At 38.3% G+C, this 19,408-nt stretch overlaps 1 protein-coding gene across 5 annotated transcripts in view; it reads right to left on the minus strand.

Moving 5' to 3' along the window:
- Nucleotides 1–7,674: 7,674 nt before the first annotated feature.
- CLOCK (clock circadian regulator) overlaps nucleotides 7,675–19,408 on the minus strand; it is a 66,150-nt gene continuing 54,416 nt past the window's right edge. For 4 of the 5 annotated variants that reach the window (XM_086612466.1, XM_086612468.1, XM_086612465.1 and 1 more), the window contains 11 exons: nucleotides 19,117–19,223; nucleotides 18,323–18,470; nucleotides 18,027–18,102; nucleotides 17,024–17,165; nucleotides 16,548–16,648; nucleotides 15,560–15,649; nucleotides 14,502–14,660; nucleotides 12,746–12,952; nucleotides 12,013–12,221; nucleotides 11,453–11,720; nucleotides 7,675–9,284 (listed from right to left, as the gene is read on the minus strand). In XM_086612466.1, the coding sequence (XP_086468592.1) occupies nucleotides 9,093–9,284; nucleotides 11,453–11,720; nucleotides 12,013–12,221; nucleotides 12,746–12,952; nucleotides 14,502–14,660; nucleotides 15,560–15,649; nucleotides 16,548–16,648; nucleotides 17,024–17,165; nucleotides 18,027–18,102; nucleotides 18,323–18,470; nucleotides 19,117–19,223 (1,699 nt within the window). In that variant the 3' untranslated portion in view covers nucleotides 7,675–9,092. The remainder of the gene's footprint in view (nucleotides 9,285–11,452; nucleotides 11,721–12,012; nucleotides 12,222–12,745; nucleotides 12,953–14,501; nucleotides 14,661–15,559; nucleotides 15,650–16,547; nucleotides 16,649–17,023; nucleotides 17,166–18,026; nucleotides 18,103–18,322; nucleotides 18,471–19,116; nucleotides 19,224–19,408) is intronic. The other variant, XM_086612469.1, reaches the window with a different exon arrangement.

Genomic DNA, 19,408 nt, shown 5'->3' on the forward strand with positions numbered 1-19,408 from the left:
GCCTGTTGGAATTTTTCACAATTAAAAGAATCTATTTGGGATGTAACCGAAGCCTGACGAAGGTGATGGAGGGCTCCACTGACGTATTTTTAGCAGTGCAGAGTCCCGGGCACTGTCACTAGCACACAAATGGTGTCCTGCCACAGTGTCTCAAAGCACTCACACCCCGGCTGTCTCGCTCGACTGTTGGCTGGTTCAGGGCTGGGATTTTGGCAGCTTTCATCATACTTGTATTTCTGGTATGTTGCCACTGGAGAGGTGTGTGACACTGTTCTGTCTCAAAGCACCTGGATACTTGAGATACAGGTAATATCTTGAGTGTGTAAGTGTGTGCACACATACGTACATACATATATATATAAAAATAAAAGTGACTTACCCTTTAGGGTGAGTTTGCATCAAAAACTTCCAGATCGTGTTAAAGCCTTTCCTTTGTCCGTGCTTCCCTTAAAGTAGCGGGTCTTCATTGAAGAGGTAGGTGTGGTGTTGGTAAGGTGAAATAAGTCTGATTACTAGAGTTGTAACATTCTGGGAGAGCTGGTGAGCTGGGTGGGTGACTGGCCACAGGGCTGAAACACCCAGTTGCATATGTTGAAGGCAGCAGAACATGAGAAGACGGGGAGTGACACTGCAGTGGCTCGTGATGCCGTCTGCGTTCAGAGGGTGGGGAGCTGAAAGCTGCCGTTTTGATGCTTGAGATGCTGATGGATGTGAGCAGTAATTCAATCCCTGCCTCTCCTTTCCCCACCTGATGCCCTAAGTGGAAGTTACTGATCTCTTAGTAAAAGAAACTGTCTCACTTACTTCTCCAAGAGAGAAAGTAGGAACCATGGGATGTCTGTCTGAATGAGCTATGCACTACAGTAGGCTCACGTGCTGCACCTTCATCTTTTTCCTTCAAGATCCTCAATGAGCCAAAACATGTTTTAGCAGCAGAGGTGGGCATAGGGGAATGGATTATTTCGTCTTTTCAGCAGCCACCCTGTAGCACTGGCTGCCTCTCCTCTGAGGTACTGACCTGACAAGGTGTTTACCAACTCGCAGGAACATTAAGCCTGTGTGTTAAAGCACCAAGGCTGAACTGAGTCTGTGGATGACCAGATTGAGGGGGGGACAAGATGGGATGTTACAGAGATGCTCAAGCTATGAAATTGCAGAGTAGTACTTGGGGGAGGCTGGTTTGGTGCTTTTGGCCACATCAGGTCTCACGTGGAAGAAACGCAATGGCACCTGTAGTTCAGTCCTGCAGAGGCAGTGCTTGAGGTGCTCTCAAGTAGGTTGGAGGAGCGTTTGCAAGGCTGGGAATTGCGAGATCTCAAGTTTCAGGATGGCAGGGCAGGCTTGATGCTGTACTGGTGGGGAAATGTACCCCACGTGGCTTTGTTAGTGCTTCTGTCGTGAGGCACGAAGTGCACGCACTTCCTAGATGGTGGTACTTTCAGGGAAGGAGCTGGTTGGTATGTTAGCCAGGGGTGGCCTGGCTTTTCAGGAAAAAAACATAGAAAAAGTTTTAAATAATAGTGCTCTATCCTCCAAAGCTCTGTCTAAAGCAAGGATTGCATCTCTGACTGCGTGTACACATGGTAGAGGCTTAAAAGTGCGCACTGCCCAGAATACTCATTTCCTGGGAACCGAAACAAAATGGACATGATGATGGTTAGTTCTACTGGGATGGAAAAAAGTCTCACATCAAGGGAGATGTTTAAAATGAGAAAGAGCCTGTGCTTGTTATTTTTGAAGGTGCCTATTCCCACTTCTTAGGTAAACCCAGTCTCATTACGTTGTATGTGGCAAAGTGCAATCAGCAAAGATTAAGGTGAACTTGTAATCTTCTGTCCTGCCAGGACAAAGATTTCAAAGGAAACTGAGTGTGGAGAAGCACAGGTCCAGCTCACAAGCCAAGCTGCCCCTCCTAGAACAACGCGACTGGGCGTGTGTGTGCTGGGCTGGTGCTGGCCTTGATCTTTTGAGATAGAACAGTTGGACACCAAGTCTGGAAACTTGGAAGTTACTGAGGGGCTCTGTTCAGTGAGGGCTGTCAGAGGCAGCCTGCTGCTCCACAGGCTTCCCCTCACCTCAGCTGCACCTCCAGCTCCGGGCAGGCTGTGTGGCAGCTGGAACGCTGCCACGGAATTCACGTGAGTGGTTTTACAACGCATTTCTAGAAAGGGGTTGGTGGTCGAGCCTGTCTGTGTGTTAGTCCCAGGTCTTGTATGTTAAAAAAAGTATCTCAGGTCTTGAGTGACACGGATTGTGCAGTTTCAACCTAATATAATCCAAATTATTCTTAATTTCCGAGATAGGGAAATAACAGTGTACTGCACTGACGTGGCATTTTTTTCCATAGATGACCTCATATGGCCCCGTAAGTCACCACTCCAGCAAGTTACAGCTACAGGCTTTTGCTGATGTAGATACATGTTAAATTTAATCCATAACCTTTTCCTAAAGGCTATATCCATCTGTATGCAGCATGTACTGTAGATGTGTGTGTCTTCTGCATGATTTACGTTTATTTCCCAAGTGAAAATATAAGTGCCAAAGGGCTGTGACAGGCATAGGGGCTGCGTGCTACAAAGGTAGCTACCAAGACTCTGGAAATTTTTGTTATTATATGTTACCTTTGAACAGCTGAAATCTTTTGGAATTTATCCCTAATGCCCCAGACTCAGGAGTGCAACTAACCTTTGGATTGCTAATCTTTGCATCTACTTCACAGTTGCATTCTCATATAAGCCTGGTTTTGTTCCTAAGTTTGCATGACAGCAAAATGCCATTGACCAGCATTGCTTCAGGTGTGGCTGCAGTCACAATAATAGCTCCTCTTCTTGGTAAGTTTATGGAAAAATATATTGGTATTTCCAAAAGTTGAATATTAAGAAAACTGATAATCTTGCTTTACTGATTTACATGCTGTAAGTCTTATCATTAGTGGGTGTTGAGAGAACTGCTGCACTTCTGTAGCTAATTCTGTTATGACTCCTGGTGCACAGGGGGTTCATGGCAGTCAGAAGTTGTATACAACTTGCACAAGTATTATTTAATTCCCAAAGGCACAAGATAGGTATCTCCACATGGGGATCCACTGTGATACTACAGAAAGAACTGCAGACTGTAAAAACAGGTGAACATATTTATCATTTTCTCCAGGCATTCAGCTTCAATTACAGGATTTGCTTCCCTCCCCCTTTTCCTTGAACATTTAATTAATTTCAAATTACTCAGTTCTCATTATTGATGTTCACACTTTGATCAGGGCAAAAGGATCAGGGAGAAAGGGGTCAGACCACCCTGACAGGTTGTGTGTTATCACACAGCTCTTCAAAGCAGTAACTGTGTGCTCTCAGCTAAATGCAATTCTCCCCTTCCTTTCCCAGTGGCATAGCTGATGTTTCAGATCATCTCTGTTCCTTTAAAAATATTATTCTTTGACAATTCACCAGCAGCAGAAATACCAATGGAGGGGAGTTGAAAGAATTAAAGGGTGTTTTGCCTGTGCCAGAAGGTGAGGGAAGGGCTATGACACAAGCACTGCAGTGCTGCTCCATCATTTGGAGAGAGCAGGAACTGTACACACCAAGATGGAAAAGTAGTTTTAAGTTGCTGGGCACGTTCAGACAAGTGCTGTGTGAGTGTGTTCCAAGGCAGAAATGTAAATACACAAATCAAAGGTCTCTAGCCTTCGGAGTGGGGCATCAATTTATAGAAAGATACAGAGAGAAGACCAAGGGAAAAAAAAATACAGTATGCATTTTTTTTTTTACTGAAATCTCACAAGTCATTTGTCTGGGTAGGGGAGAGAAGATAAAATGGACATCAAGCAACTTCTCACAAGTCGGTTCTGTGGGTGGGGAGGAGAGAGTGCCTTCGTTACAGTCGTGGGAAGGGTAAGAGAGCACTTCACTGTGAAACTTGGACAAAACTGACATCAAGCAACTCAGGAAAAAAAAACTTCTGGAACCTTAGAAGCTACAAAAAGCAAAATTTTAAAGGAGTTAACATTTATTCAGTTAAAAAATTGACAGTTAGTAATGGTCACATGAACACCAGGGAACTGTATCTACATTTCCTGACATCAGTATGAGCGGCACTAGGGTTTTCCTGTTTGTTTTCTTTTACGTATACAAATCTAATGCCAGTTAAAAAAATACAAAACAAAACTGAAACCCAAGACACTGTGAAATCAACACTGCTTAAAAACTCAAAATTCAATCTGATATATTTGAAAATAAATAATTTTCACCTTTCCTGTTTAAAAAAAGACAACTCGCCACCTGCTTTCAAAGCAGTAACATCTTTATAAGACCATTCCCAGAAGTGTTTCATAAATAATTACCCATTGATTGTCTATTAATGCAGCATCTCTCAGTCTCAGCTGGGGTCTCTGTATTAGGCCATACAGTATTTTTTTCAGACACAGTGTTTTCTTTTGTGTTCCCTCCCCCTCCCCATTTATTTAGGTACAATTTCTTTGAATATAGCATATCATGCTGGCAAAGTTCATGCAGATGACACAGCATGAAGCATAGCAGAGCTTAAAATCACCTGTTTAAAAAAAAAAGACAAGGAATGTAGTGTTAAAAATTTCTGATAGTGAAAAAGCAACTATCTAGTCTTGTGGACAACCGAGACAATTCAAATATTCTCTCACAGTTGTCTCATCTACTATGATTTGTTTAAATATGTCTTATTTAATCCAAATTCACTTAGTTCTCTTCAACTTTTTCCACCAGGGATAAGTAAAAAAATAAGAGGTTAATTATTAAAACTAGTCTCTTTTCCCTTTTAATCAAAATAACCATTTTCCAGCCCTCTGACTGTACATCTGATTTTAATGATGATTTCAAATAGAGAAACTTAAGAATCTGACATGTTTGACATCTCCCGATGCCACGACATTTAAAACACTCTTAACAATACCTGGGTTAAATCTCAGAAAATATAAACGCTTCTTGAATCAACTTCACCATTTGCAAAAGGCCACATCTTCAAACCTTCAGAACATTTTCGCACAAATTATAATCCTAAGGGACACTTAGAATTACTGAGCAGGCAAACGAGCCTCCAGATGATTCTCTCTCATAGGCAACTGTGCAACTTAAAAAGTCTCCTTCCAAGGAAGCTCTCATCAGTAATCCGTTCCCCTGGCCATATAAAACACAAAGCCAACTGGTTTTAGAAGCCTTTTTAATCTTGCACTTTGAGCCTCAAAGGATCACCATATTAAAGAAACATTTTCCAGAAATGTCTCTTGTGACAGTTTTATGCATGTTATTCCTTGATGCCCGCCCCCCCCCCCTTTTAACAGTTTCACTGACTAAAGAAATAAATTGTTTTTTCAAATAGTCTTTTCAGTAAAGTGCTTGTTATTACTCAAAAAAAAAAAAAAGACAAAGTGCTATTTGAGTCTTAAGAGAATTTCTTTTTCTGTGAAAAACTGCCTGATATAGCTTTATTTTATTCATTTTTACATAAAGCTGAAATGAAACCTATCTCTTGTAAGGATACTGGGTTACTAATTTTGGTGTTTGGCAGTAGGCAAGATGCCCACAGAAGGTGGTGACACACTGGAACCGTAGTGCAGAAGGTAAACCTTCTAGATGAAATGGAAGGCATATGGAGAGCTCCTACTAGAATCCTTTCATATTTATATACAAATATAATATATATTAAATATAATATAAAAATAGCTATATTCTTTTTCTCTGAAGTTATCCTAGAAGCTTTTCTTCAAATCCTCACCCATAGCAGGCAAATGACGTCTGTCTCCTAAATTCCATGCAACTATGCCGCCTTTTTTCACTCCACTATGTATCACCAGCCCATTTCTTCATAAAGACAATCCTCTCCTTAACAGACTCCTTCCCTTCTGTCGGATTCATTCTGTAACGTTTATGCTCCAGAACCTGCAGCATCGCAGCATTCATTATCATGCTATTTATTAGGATGTTGCAAATAAATCTATGACTGTAGTAAACGAGTCAGGCAGAAGCAAAATGCTGATTAAGAAAGAGGCAATAGCCTGGTCCTCTTCCTGCTAAAAATCAAGGACAGTTCAGCAATTGATTCAGCAGCAGGGGAAGCTGCAGACCCTTTAAATGTACACTTTTTAGTCATTAGCTGTGAAACAAAGCATCTGCATCCTTGCACAGAATCTGGACCAAGTTCTACATAATCGCTTTTGTAAGAAGTTTGCCTGATTTCATGGCAGGAATTTTTCAAACGCGTGCTATATTTTTCCAGTTTCTTTGGATTTCCCCACAGTCTACACTTTCTCTACTAGCTGGTAGTTCTGTTAATTGAATGACCTCTCTCTGAGGTTACAAAAAGCTTCTCGATCAAAGCGGACATTTCTACAGTTCTCTTTCAACAGCCACACTATTGTCATCATCTAATTTCTCTCTCACCTAGTTTAGCCTTTTTACTGACAGACCTATAGCAGCACACCCCAGAGTATTCGGGAAGGGGGAAATGGGAAGTGAAGTTTAAATGAAGCTTTATATAAAAAGCTGCATCATTAACTGGCTGGCTGGTATCTCCATTTTCTGTAATTCTCAGTATAATAGCTTAATAAACCTAATTTACCCCTATTCAATAGTTCTAACAGCACTATTAAAGCTCTCCCAGTTTTCTTTTTTAGTGCTATATTATTATTGTAATTGGTTAAAAAAAATGTATCTAACCTATTTTCCATTAAGCAAAAGTACCGATAGCACAGACCTCTAGTCAACGCAGCTTAAGTTAGGAACAGGTGCAATGGCATGGTAGGGATTACAGAGCAAGGCAGGATTTCTTTACACAGAACTTTACAGAAACAGGTTTTCTGACAATTATTCCCGCCCAGCGAATGCCAGAAATCCCTTTAAAGAAGGCGATGTGTTCCTTGCTATGCTCGGTACTGGCATCTGTTCCTTGCTCCAGGTTGCGAGAGGCTTCTTGGAGCAGAAAGCAATCTGATTCTCTTTGGTACTGTGTTCTCACACTCCCCTTCCTTGTTCACTACTGTGCCTTCTGGTGCCCAACTCTTGCTTTGTAACTGGGGAATCACAAAGATCCAATGGTGGGACAGGTGCAGAGGCGAAGGCCAGCCTCAAAACGCCACCAACGGCATCGAACTCTTGGCTAAACAGGTATTACCTTCCTGTCGGTTTGGTTCATCCAGCAATACAATCAAACTGTTCCATAGTACAAAATAGCCCATCACCATTTGGTTACATTCATTCAACTCCTCCTCAGTATTCAAGATTAATCCAGCTTTCTCTCCCTAGTACTAATTTTAACTGCTTTTACTGTTTTTCTTTTTAATTATCAGATCTATCAGCATTTTTTCATTTTCCTCCGAAGTTCTGATTTCCACAAACTAGTACCATAAAAACCTACTGAACATTTACTTAAAATAGCACATCGTATCTGTTGGAACTTTTTATTTTCTTTATAAAGTGAAGTTGCCTTCTGAAGTCTTAGTTCAGTGATCTCTCTTAAATCAATCGCCTGGTAGTGTTAAATGCAATTATGATCTCCCCCAACACACACTTGAAACGCTATGAAAATGATTAAAAAAAAAAAAGAAGAAAAAAATCATCTTACTATTCCTCCTCCTGCAAAATGAGTAATCTATACTTTCAGATTTTTTTCATCTTTTAAGAGTATTACCTTCAAGGTCTGAGATTTTGGAGACTCCTCTGTTTCTGGCTAGTGTTCAAGGGGGAGCACCACTCAAAAATGCTCATGTTCCCAACTCGGATCATTATTAAAATCAACACGATACAGAAAAAGCTATGAAGTAGATACACAATGTATGTTTGGCTGACAATGTACTAAGACTTCAAAATTGAAAATGGTTACAGATTGAAGACGTTGTAATTCAAGATGTTCAACATTATCACCTGAATTAAAATCAAGGCACTATGGGTTTTGTTGTTGTTGTTAAAATGACCCTGAATTAGTTCTGACTGATTTTTGAAGGAGAATAAAAAGATTCCAACATATTTTAACAAGTTACAATTCTCACCACAGAGAAAGTGGTTAAAAAGTGCCCAAAAGGTTATTAAATGTAAATATATTTTTGTGCAAATTACTCCTATAACTGAAACATTCTTGAAAATTACTGTCTTTTTTTTTTTTTAAACCTTTTACATAAATATTTCCAACTATGAACTATATCAAAAGATAGCTTTGGGGAATAAAATTCCAAACCATCCGCAAGAAAGCAGTGCAAATTCCTATTTTTCAAATAAAATTACGAATTAATTATGAAATGATGGATGATATTAATGAATCTGAATGTCCTGAACCCTGATGCATGATCACCAGTTCAAACAGCTTCATCAACAATTTAACCTCGAGAAGTCAACTAACCAACACACTATACCTCACCGAACAAACCCTGACATCACAGACAAAGCACAAACAAGAGACTTGTGCCCACATTAAGGGTGAAAATAATGATGCATCATGTTGTAAACAAAAGGGTAGAACAGAGGAAAACATTAGTCTGAGTATGGCGTGAGAATTTAGGGAAACATGTTCAAACCTACAAATAACAGATTACATTTTCATGCATCATATAAAATATTCTGCTCTTTCTCCTTTTATGCAGACATATACACAATATTTTACAGCATCTGTACAACAGAGAACTGGATTTCACACAACATTTTCAAAATATTTACTGTCCCATAATCATCTGAAAAAAATTAGATGGTTTTTGGACTATATTCCTGGCATTTTTTTCTGCTAATTCAAACAATTGCTCCATGTCCATTTCAATACTTTAAAAATGTACAGGATTGATAAAAATACCAATATTTTCAGCATCCCTCTCATTTCAGTCACATTTTGAGATTTCACCTGGACAAAATAACACATGGCAGCAAATCCTTTAGAACACAGAAAGCGGGGCAACTATCAAAGTTGGCCATGCCCCCATCATCATCTTGTGGCTTTTCTCAACAGATTCCAGAAGTCAGAAGTAGATCTCAACACTGTGGTGTTAGAAAGCCTTCTTACTACTACCTCTGTAGCCTCAGTGCAACTCTTTGTGGAGCAGCCCCCTCTTGGCTGTTTGCTTCAAAAAGAGGCAGAGTCCCACACTACTGGGGCTGAACTTTGGAAGGATCAGTCATCTTGTCAGTTCTGTGTCGCGAAAGTTGCTGCTGCTGCTGCTGCTGCTGCTGAGACTGATGCTGCTGGTGGTGGGACTGAGTAAAAGTGCTTTGTTGTAGTGGGAAAGCAGCAGAGAGGATAAGCTGAGCTGACTGATTTCCATGAAGTAACCTGGATGTCTAAAACATGCAAATAGGAAAAGATTATTTTTCCCGCTGCACAGAGAAACACAGGCCTAGCTGCTTTTTAACTTTTCACAAGGGTTCAATCAAAATAAACTTCTGATCTGCTCACTTAAGCTGAGCAAACAATGCAAAGATTAGTTTGTACTAATCAAGCTAACTAGATCATCTGACCAATTAATAAAGCAGCTGTAACTGGTCTTTGTAATTTCCCGTGACAATGAGTAGGAACACATGGCAATTTGTCTCCGTTTCAAACCACAAGAGCATAACAAGGTTTAAGGACTGAGAAGGGCAGGTGGCTGTCATTGCAGTCAAACAAAAAAACAGTGCACGACTTGGCACAGGTCACGGGTATCCCCCATGGACAAAATGAACGATCAAAGAAACTGCTGCATTCGCAGACCCAAACATCTCCTTTGAAGGGGATTAATCGCTGTTGGAAATGGTACTTAGTTTTAATATTAATTTTCTTAGAACTGAAAGATGACGGTTACCGACGAAAAGCAATAAAGGATGGGTACAAACGCATTTGGACGTCTCAATCCAGAAACACGTTCTGCAGCAGAAAGTAAGCTACATCGCCTGCTGAACCCACAGAATCAGACTGTAAGAAGCCCCAGTGAGCAAAGGCAGGGAAAGCACTGCTCCTTTTCTCCATTTTTAAAATGCATTTGCTTCACTTCAAATTCTAACACTTCAATAGATCGTATTAAAAACACTAAACTTTTGCCTAGAAAGAAATTCTAGGACAGGAACAGACCTTAGGAGATCTTAATCTTTCAGAAGTCTTCTGTTTTTCACCAGAATTAAGTCAAAATTGTACAAGCTTTTTCATTGCGAAACAGCTACAGACACTACCTGCTAAACAGCATTGTTGTTACACTATTTATCTGAGTTGTCAGGGAACACATTCAAATGAAAGGTTATCCGAGGTTTGACTCAGTTCAAGAGTCCCCCACTACATAAATGAGTGCTGAAATTCAAATCACTAGGTATTCTTCAGCTCTCAAGAGTCCACTTGCATCTGAAAAGCCTTTGCCTGATGCATGACTGAAATTGGTATGCTTCCATGAAAGATTTTTCATTCTGTCAAAGACCTAGTGAAAGAAAATTTCACTCAGCCCTAAACAGAACCCTAGCCATTCCTTCTGCATAAATACGCAGGTTAAGCCTCCAATTACTTACTGCATTTGCATATGTTCCACCTGTGCACAGGATCCCTCATTTAGTGCAAATGGGAGACCACAGATAGTAATAAAGAAGAAATAATTGCAAAATAAAGATTTTTAATTATGTATGCTCTTAAAGAGTAAAAAAAAATTAATTTACATTCCCAGAGTAGTTAAAGAATGTTACGTATGTGCACAAACTATACTGTGATAGTTACATAGACTTTATCTTTCTTTGGAGGAGGCAACATCAGAGGCCAAATTAAGATTTTTTTTTTAACTCACACCTTCTTGGAGGCACTTCTCTTCTAGCGTTCTAGCTACACCTCCCTCACCAACATCACCTGCTGGGTTAGCTATGTGCCAGCCATTAATTGGAATCAACAAATGGCAACAGATTTCCCCATCAATTCTTTCTGCCTTCTGATTCCTTTCTTTTCACAGGCATTTCCTGTCTCTAAACTCCTTAATTTTTACCTTCCTTCTCTTTTGATCCAATCTCTCTTCTTTCTTCACTAAACCAAGGTTCTTCTCTACTCTCTTCTTACAAGGTTACTTGCTGCTCAGCCTCCCCAGTAGCCTAGACAGATGTTCATGCCTCACCTTACAGGGCCATGTCTTGCTGTGGGCTGCATGGTGCCTTCCAGATCAACCAATTCTGTTTGAGATCATCTCACACCTTCTTGCATTAACATGCAAATGCAAAGCAAATGCAAGCTGTTTTAAAGGCAAACATCTGTTTCTTCATCCCATGCTCAATCAAGAGCAGCAATTCAAAGGAAGATATAAAACAGGATCAAGCATAGAGTTAAATTGCAGGAAAGATTACCTAGTAGCAAGATTTCAGAGAACACCTATAGAATAAACTTATGCATCAGGCTTGTTCATAGGTTACTATTTCAAGCACCTTTTTCACATAAAGCATCGCCAGGACAAATTAGTAATGAAGAAAGTGTCAGGACTTTGAAAAACGTGTAGTGAATGCTTCATTACCTGTAGGAACTGCTGGGGGTGCTGGGTCAGCTGCGGCTGAGCTGGTTGCTGAACTGTGGTGAGCTGCTGCTGGTGGTCTTGCTGACTTTGCTGCTGCTGCTGTTGTTGTTGCGTTATTGACAAAGTCTGCGGCTGCTGCTGTTGGGCAGCGAAAGTGGGATAAGCTGTCACCACCTGTCCCATAAACATCGTACTCGGTACCATCACCGCTCCACATGCTACTGGGGCCGTGACGAGTTTTGTTACAAGCTGCTGACCTTGAGAAAATCTGTTGGAAAAATGGAAAAAGACATTTGGAGTCCCTCTAGGAAGAAAAAAAAAAAATCAAGCACCACGAGCACTTGAGAAACGCAGATTTGTCAGGTTTATACTTTGCTATAACAACGTGGGCTTTGAGAAGCCTCCAAACATGTTATTTTGGGCAAAGTTTAGTTTAACAGTTGTATCCATATATAATTAAAATAATATATCACGTGATTTTTTTAATGCTACTTTAGTTCCTTTTGTATATGATGTAGCTATGTAAGCATATCATTATAGCAAGTCACCTGAATATTTACCTGATTTGTCTGTCCTGTGTAAAAGTGGTTACTGCAGCGGCATTCTGGTTATTGTTCTGTGGTAAGCTAGAAGGAACCTGGACCACGTTTCCTGTTGTTGGCTGAGAAATCACCATAGTGTTATACAAAGGTGCTGAGACTGTGTTCTGTGACTGACTGGCAAGAGAAGACTGTTGACTGTGTCCACTAAGCACATTTTGTTGATTATGCTGAAAAGAGAAAATATTTTATGAGATAGTAATTTCAAAACAGCCAGGTACTACAGCTGTCCTCCTCACTGTCATTGCCCATACTTCACAACTGCCAATATTTTTCTATTAAAAATGAATTCTTAATTTAAAGTTGACAGGTATTTCTACCAGCTGAGGATCTGGAAGTGGGACTGACTCTCAGGCATCTGAAAATCTATTAGGTTAACGTCTTCTCCTCTTCAGGTTATATTTTTTTCTGATTTTTACAGCTACTTGCATACTGTTTGTTCAAGAGGCAAGCTAAAACTTTTCCTGATACTTGTTATTAGTTATTTACATGCCTAAATCTTAAAATAAAAACACATTAGCAAGAACAGAAATGCATTTTAATTGTAAAACTTGGAACATGAAGAAATTAATATGATTCAGAGGACATTGTTCAAAAAAATTTGAGAGAAGAATGTCAGGGAAGCTGCTGTTGTGTTTCAGCTATGGTTTTGAGTATATATTCTATCCAGAAAAATCAGTAAGGAGAATTTTACCTGAGTTGCAGTACTCTGCAAAGGCTGTTGCTGTATCATGTGTGGAGTACTTATATGGCCTGTGTTCATCCCACTTTGAGTCTGATTAGTCTGAACAACTTGACCTTGCATGTTTATTGGTGTAAGCTGCTGAACATTTGAAGAATTTCCAGAAGCAAGCTGCACAGAACCGAAGTTGAGTCCAGAAGTTGATTGCTGCAAGAACATCTTAAAAAAAAATAAATCCATAAGTTAGCTTTTAAGAAACATCTGCTAATTGTTCAAGATGTTTTAGAGAAACTAAAATTAATTATTTTAAATTAATGTAAGTTTCATCTTAGATATTAGAGGTGTTGAAATAGCATTTCAACCATCAAGGGCAAGAGGCCCAACTCCCATATAGGGTCAGTATTCAGGGACTCCACTGTAACCAGTAAGTATAAGAATCCTGATTTCTAGAGCCGTAAACATTGTTAAATATTTGTTCTTAAAGAAAAAGTACTGTTTAGAGATTAATGTCTAATGTAGTCTACAACTACCTAAAGACAAAATGTATTTGAGATCACATTTCTATTTGTAGGATCTCCAGCACTGAAACTAATTCAAATGAAGAAAATCTCAGAATCAATAGATCCATTGGCATAGCACCAAGAATGTAATTTTTCTTGGCAACCAAGAAATCATAATGATTATACTGAATTTTCCAACATCACTGTAACAAACTGAATTCAGCACAAAAATATTTGAGTCTTTACAGAAAGTTAGGCCCAAGACCACAACGAGACAGTGTAATAAGGCAGGATGTGCAGCACTGGGATATTTTTCCCTAGTTTCCACAGTCCTAAATAAGGTCCCTCCACAGTGCAAGGGAAGAGAGCTGTGAATCTCTCCTTTTGAGGCATCTGTAAGACCTCTACAAGGCAGTCTACTGCTGGCAGGCTTATGCTTGATACAGCACAACACTGAAAATGGCACATGTCAGAAACTCCTATTCTTCAACAGAATTTAAGCTACATACTCAATACTTCCAGAAAGTAAATTTTTCTACTCTTTATTCACAGTTCACACCGAAAATATTTATATGCTTTCCTTAAGGTGCATTGTATTTTTTTGTTTGGTTGTTTGCTTGTGTTTTTTTTTTTTAACTAGAAAAATCCAATAGGCTCATTCGTTTCTTCCAAAGATAGGTGCTGAAAAGAGAATGGCAAAATTGGAAAAAAATATACTGGTTAAAGTACAGAAATCAGGCAGTCAGTTGCTAGACTTAGTAATGCATCCTCCAGACTTCTTGATTTTCTAGCTTAGTAACTACTTCAGTACACCACACAAAGTGGAACCCCTTCACCAGAAGGGTGATGTAGGAGGACCACAGCCTGATATTTAGGATAGTCTAGGAAACAAAAGGTATGAATCTGACACCCTTGAGGGTGAAATAAATGCTTATCTTGCAGATTTGGGATGAATATTCTAATGGCTGCAAAACTATGCAAAAAGTAACAACCACTGCATCCTTTTACATCTAGGTCTAGGCATAAGCTAGGCTTGAGCTGCTCAACACTGAAAAGATACACTGGGGCACTTCCAGATACATTCAGAACCAAAAAGGCAGGTACCTCAGGAATGGTAGCTTCAGATGCTATGGATTTTAGGCACATTAGGTCCAGATGGCAGCTGACAGGGGATAGGGAGGATTACCTTATGGAATTAAGTGCCCGAGTCTCATTTTGGACACTGAGATTTTCTACAGATCAAACCTGAAAGAGTTACACTAACTCACCTGGATTCCGTGACCCTGGACAATTTGAAGCTGTTCTTGAATCTTACGCAACTCTTCCTGCTGCCGATGAATATTTGCCTCTATCATGCGTGTTCTTTGCTCTAGCTGGTCCTTTAGATGCTGCATAGCTCCCAATTGAGCTGAAAACTGAAACACAGGCTGTTGTGCAATGAATAAATTAAAAGCTGAGCAAAAATAATGACCTTTTATTTACAAGCAGTAAACACACTCCTCCACAATAGCAAAGAGATCAAGAAATGCTTTTTAAACTGCTAATAACCATAATATGAGGACAAATTTATTAGTATGAAAATATCACAGAACTTGCACTTAATTGATGTCACATTTAATTGATGCATCAGAATTGGTGAACTAAAAAAAAATCCATAGCCAAAGAAATTGACTGGTGTCCAAATCACCAAGACTCTATAAAATGCCTTAGTAATTTACATGGTACTGCAGGTGTTAAAGCTCTCTCAGGTTAAAAATTAGCATTGTACCAGTTTACCAAAAAGTTCACCCAGAGCTAAAACGTGCAAATAACTTGGGAATACCCTGAATCACAAACTGTTGAAGGCTGAGCTCACAGAGAAACTGTGTTTACCACTTCTATTCTTCCCTAGACATCTGCTACAGGCAAGAAGTCAATACAATCTTTTGATACTTATACCCTATCTACAGGACATAGATCTCCAGTTGGACTTGATACCGCTGTTCTTATTTCACAAAACTGCTTCAAAGACTAAGTTGCTCTACGTTACAAGCATAGGTGCAGAAAGTTAATGGTATAGTAGATGGATTTTTAAATTCATATCCTAAAATATTGTATCTTGTGTTATCTATGCTTCTAATGGCCAAGGCTGAAAACTATATCTACATAAGTAACAGGACGAAAAACATAAAGGAAAAGTGTCAAATTGAGGAATCTGCTCATTTCAAGAAAATAATGTTAAAGGTGACTTTGGCCCAAGAACTCAATTTCTGAAAGAGAAATTAACCTTATATTCAGAACAAGACTGTTTAACAAATAATAAACAATAAAACAACTTAATCCATACCTGAGACATGCCAGATTGGAGCTGTAAAGTCGCGGGCTGAGACATCGTTGGCTGTGCTACTGGTTGTCCAAGAGACTGGGAGCTTAAAGACTAGGATTTAAAAAATTGTTCCATAACTGGAAGAGAATGAACTTCATACTTGACATGAAAATAGTTCTTTACATCAAGTGTCAATTCCAAAATAGCATCATATGAACATTTGATAAAAACAAGTAAACGTTTCCTGAAATATCTAACCTTAAATACTAGAGAATTAAGAACACGAGAACATTTGATTATAAACATGATATATATGTAACTTTTCCACTGCTAAAAATATAAAAGCAGTAGGTATAAAACAGGAAAAACAAAAATTAACAATTACAACTGTTTTAAAAGCTTTATTTCTAGTAAGGAAAAACTTTTTCAACAAGTTTGGAAGTTGACACCTTGATTTATTCTTAAACTAATAATTTTTTAAAATGTTAATTTTAATAAGCGTTCTATTTTTGAAGTAAATGTATTAGTTCAACTGGAACATGAGCACCAAGTACATGAGGCATAACATTTTATCATGTTACTAAGATTTCAGAAACTATATGACAGTATTCACTAATATTCCTAGAGTCATAAATCTACATGAATTCTCTACAGGCATACACAGCATTACATTGGCAATTTTTTTATACATATAATTGCTTATATACATATTAAAAATGTAGAATCTAGAAAGAAGTTATGTGTGAGTGAAAGCAGAGATTCATACACAACCTTGCAAATTCTAATGCCAAAAAATACTTATATGCTTAATTATTGTGTTCCTTAAAATGTAGCATACCCATGTTGCATATTGATGATACAATTCTGATAGTCACCTATCCCAAGTGAAACTGTTACAGTTTAAATTATGTGTTTAAGAAGAAAGAAAACAAAGGTCATACGGATTTAATAATACCTTTTAAAGGTGAATTACACTGATTAAGTACAAAATTTTTCTCTGAAGAGTTACCTGACTACTCAGAGATGATCTTCGTTGCGCAGCCTTTTCATGACCAGATAAGCTTTGCCTTGGAGGAGTGCTAGTGTCCACCGTCATTTTAGTTGGTGTTGCTGACAATGTATAGAGTTACAACAGAAAGAGACAGGTTAATAGTAATCTCAATTCTACAACGCAATAATCAAACCACAGGAAGCTTTTCATGAACAAAAAAAATCTTAAGGCTTGGACTCTTTTTTTAATCCTGACTATCCAACAATAATGCAACCTGATGGACTGAAATAGGCTGCTCTTTTCCTTTACAAGTCTCTATACAACCTGAAAATCTGAGAGGTCAGCAGACCTCTGAACCATCAAAAAGGATGTTTTCATGTGCACGCTTTTTAAAAAATTATGATTAACTGCTAGTTACGCATTTAATTAAAGTAAGCAAAGTAGAAAATGCCTTCACTAGGAAGGCAATTACATTGTCAACAGTTGGTGCTTACATGAATGATCCGATACTGCAGTATGTGAAGATTTTCTTGAACTTCGGGAGGAAGCAGAAGGTGTGGGGCTGGTATCAAACCTTTCCAGTGCTTCTTTGAGACTCACTGTGTTTATGTGATTGTCAGACCCAGAGTCCTGACTCTGAAGAGACACACAAAACCAACAACTATTTTATCTAATTCAGCACACAACATACATTTCTGTTAGCAAATATCTAAGATCATTCTGTGTCTCATCAACCCTCTTATACAGGTGACTGTGCAGAAGTAGTGGCCTGGTTGGTATTTTTAAGCTCAGTTTCCATTTGCAGCTTTTATCCTTGGAAAAGAAAACAAACCAAGGCCATATAAGCCTAGAAACCAAAATGCATGCAGACACAGGCCACAAACTGTGGCCTCCTCCTTCTCTAGCAACTCAGTTCACTCTGAACACCTGTGTAATAATGAACCACTTATTCTTTTGAGGAAGGATGAGTTAAATCCACTAGAAGAAGCACTGAAAAATGCACAACAGAGCATCTGCACGAGCTGGCTTACCTAAGAGCCACTGAGCTTCCAAGGACATTAATTCAAAATGAATTTTGTATGCTTCTAAGAACTGGGACAGAGTCACACAAAGGAACAGCTCCTGCTTTCCTCTTGTGAATTTCTTTAAGCCATCTTTGTGTGTTGACCTTGGTTTTTCAGATTATGAGTTTAGAACATTTATTTATGAATCAAACTCTGCAGGAATCAGATCTTAGTAAGGACTTACGGATGTTGCTATGTTGTAACTAAATGCACGTGAACTCCTGACAAGAGAAGGGTTCAGGGCAGAATATGGTTAAACAAGTACTCTTCCTAGACTTCTTTGATCATTTTAAATAGTCATGCCATTTAGAGATGAAAATAATTACTTTATCTGTAACAGGACAAAACACTTCTTGCTGCTGTGTACGGCCTTACATATTATTTTCAGTATGAGAAAAAGAAGAGATAAAATAAAATTATGTAAGACACTCACTTTATCTGCTGTTATCTCTGGAAGAGACTCCTCAATACCAAGTTCTCGTCGTCTTTCCGCTCTAACTTCTGCATAACTAGAAGAACAAACCAAATATGATTGCTATATTCTTGGATGATGTAAAAACCATATCTCAAATAAAAAACTCCTCAGAGGTGCCTGGCTTACAAAGTATTCCAGGAAGTTTTCCAATGATTCTTTAAAACCGCTATGATTTCTATACCTCCAAAATACCAGCAATACCGCTCCCATGCCATTAGAATTTCTCTAATACAGATTTTTAAAAGATAACTTACCTTACAACAGTGTGCGTACAGACAATAAACTCTGGCCTAGAATTCCACTGGTGATACGTGATATAGTAATGTGTTTGCAGCCAAATCCACTGTTGTCCCTTTGTAAGGAACCTGTAGTAACATGACTTCCCTTTCCCATATTGCATTACTATAAAAGTGAAGAATAAAAAGTTTGCTGTCTTTCAAGTCTGTAAATATCTCAAGTCTGCAATTACATAATAAACATTATTTCCTAGCTTCATATGGCCTGAAACCACATCTAAATCGAGTATTATGATAATGACTAAAAATAGGTTTTAAACCGTAGCTTTCTTCCAAAAAAATTTACGCTGCATTTTTCAGAGAACTGTAGAATTCAAATTTCCATTTTTCTTGGGTTTCTTTTACATATTGTGTAAAATTCATGTGCAAAAAATTTAAATACAGCTTTATAAAGAAAACCACGGCCAAACATCAAACTTATTCTATTACAGGTTTAAACAATTTTTACATTTATTAAACATCACAGAATCTTTTCAATGCTATTGGAAGAACTGGAGAAGTATTAGTCAGTGTTGTGCACTCCAATTTGCCACAATGAAAACTCTACGTTGTAAGTTAAAACTGTTTTGTAGTTCTGTATCTAAAGAAAAAAGATGAAGATGAGCAGGATAATAATGCTAAATGAATGGGAGTAAAGACACTTCAGTCAAATATATCACAAAATTTCACTGCAACATTTGTACAATTTAACAAACTTTAAACCGACATCTATAAGGCAAATTCGTTCATTGTAGCAACTTAGTCATACTCACAATGCTCATGACATTTTGCCAGATTATCTAGATCATCCACATGATAATAATCATAGCCTGATGTTCCCAAAACTTCAAATGGAAGATAACCTATTATCGGAGGTGCCCTAATTAATACAAAAATTAACGTCATTTTATTTTCATACAAAAAACCCAACCAAAAATTATTATATAACTTTTCTTGTTTACAGTATGTGCTCTGAAAAAAATCAAAAATTAAACCCAACACAAGCTATGAGTAGTTAATGCTGATTAATGAACTCCAAATATTACAGCCACCACTGTGATTCAA

Source organism: Tauraco erythrolophus, chromosome 5 (genome assembly GCF_009769465.1).
Source record: "Tauraco erythrolophus isolate bTauEry1 chromosome 5, bTauEry1.pri, whole genome shotgun sequence".
Lineage (NCBI taxonomy): Eukaryota > Metazoa > Chordata > Aves > Musophagiformes > Musophagidae > Tauraco > Tauraco erythrolophus.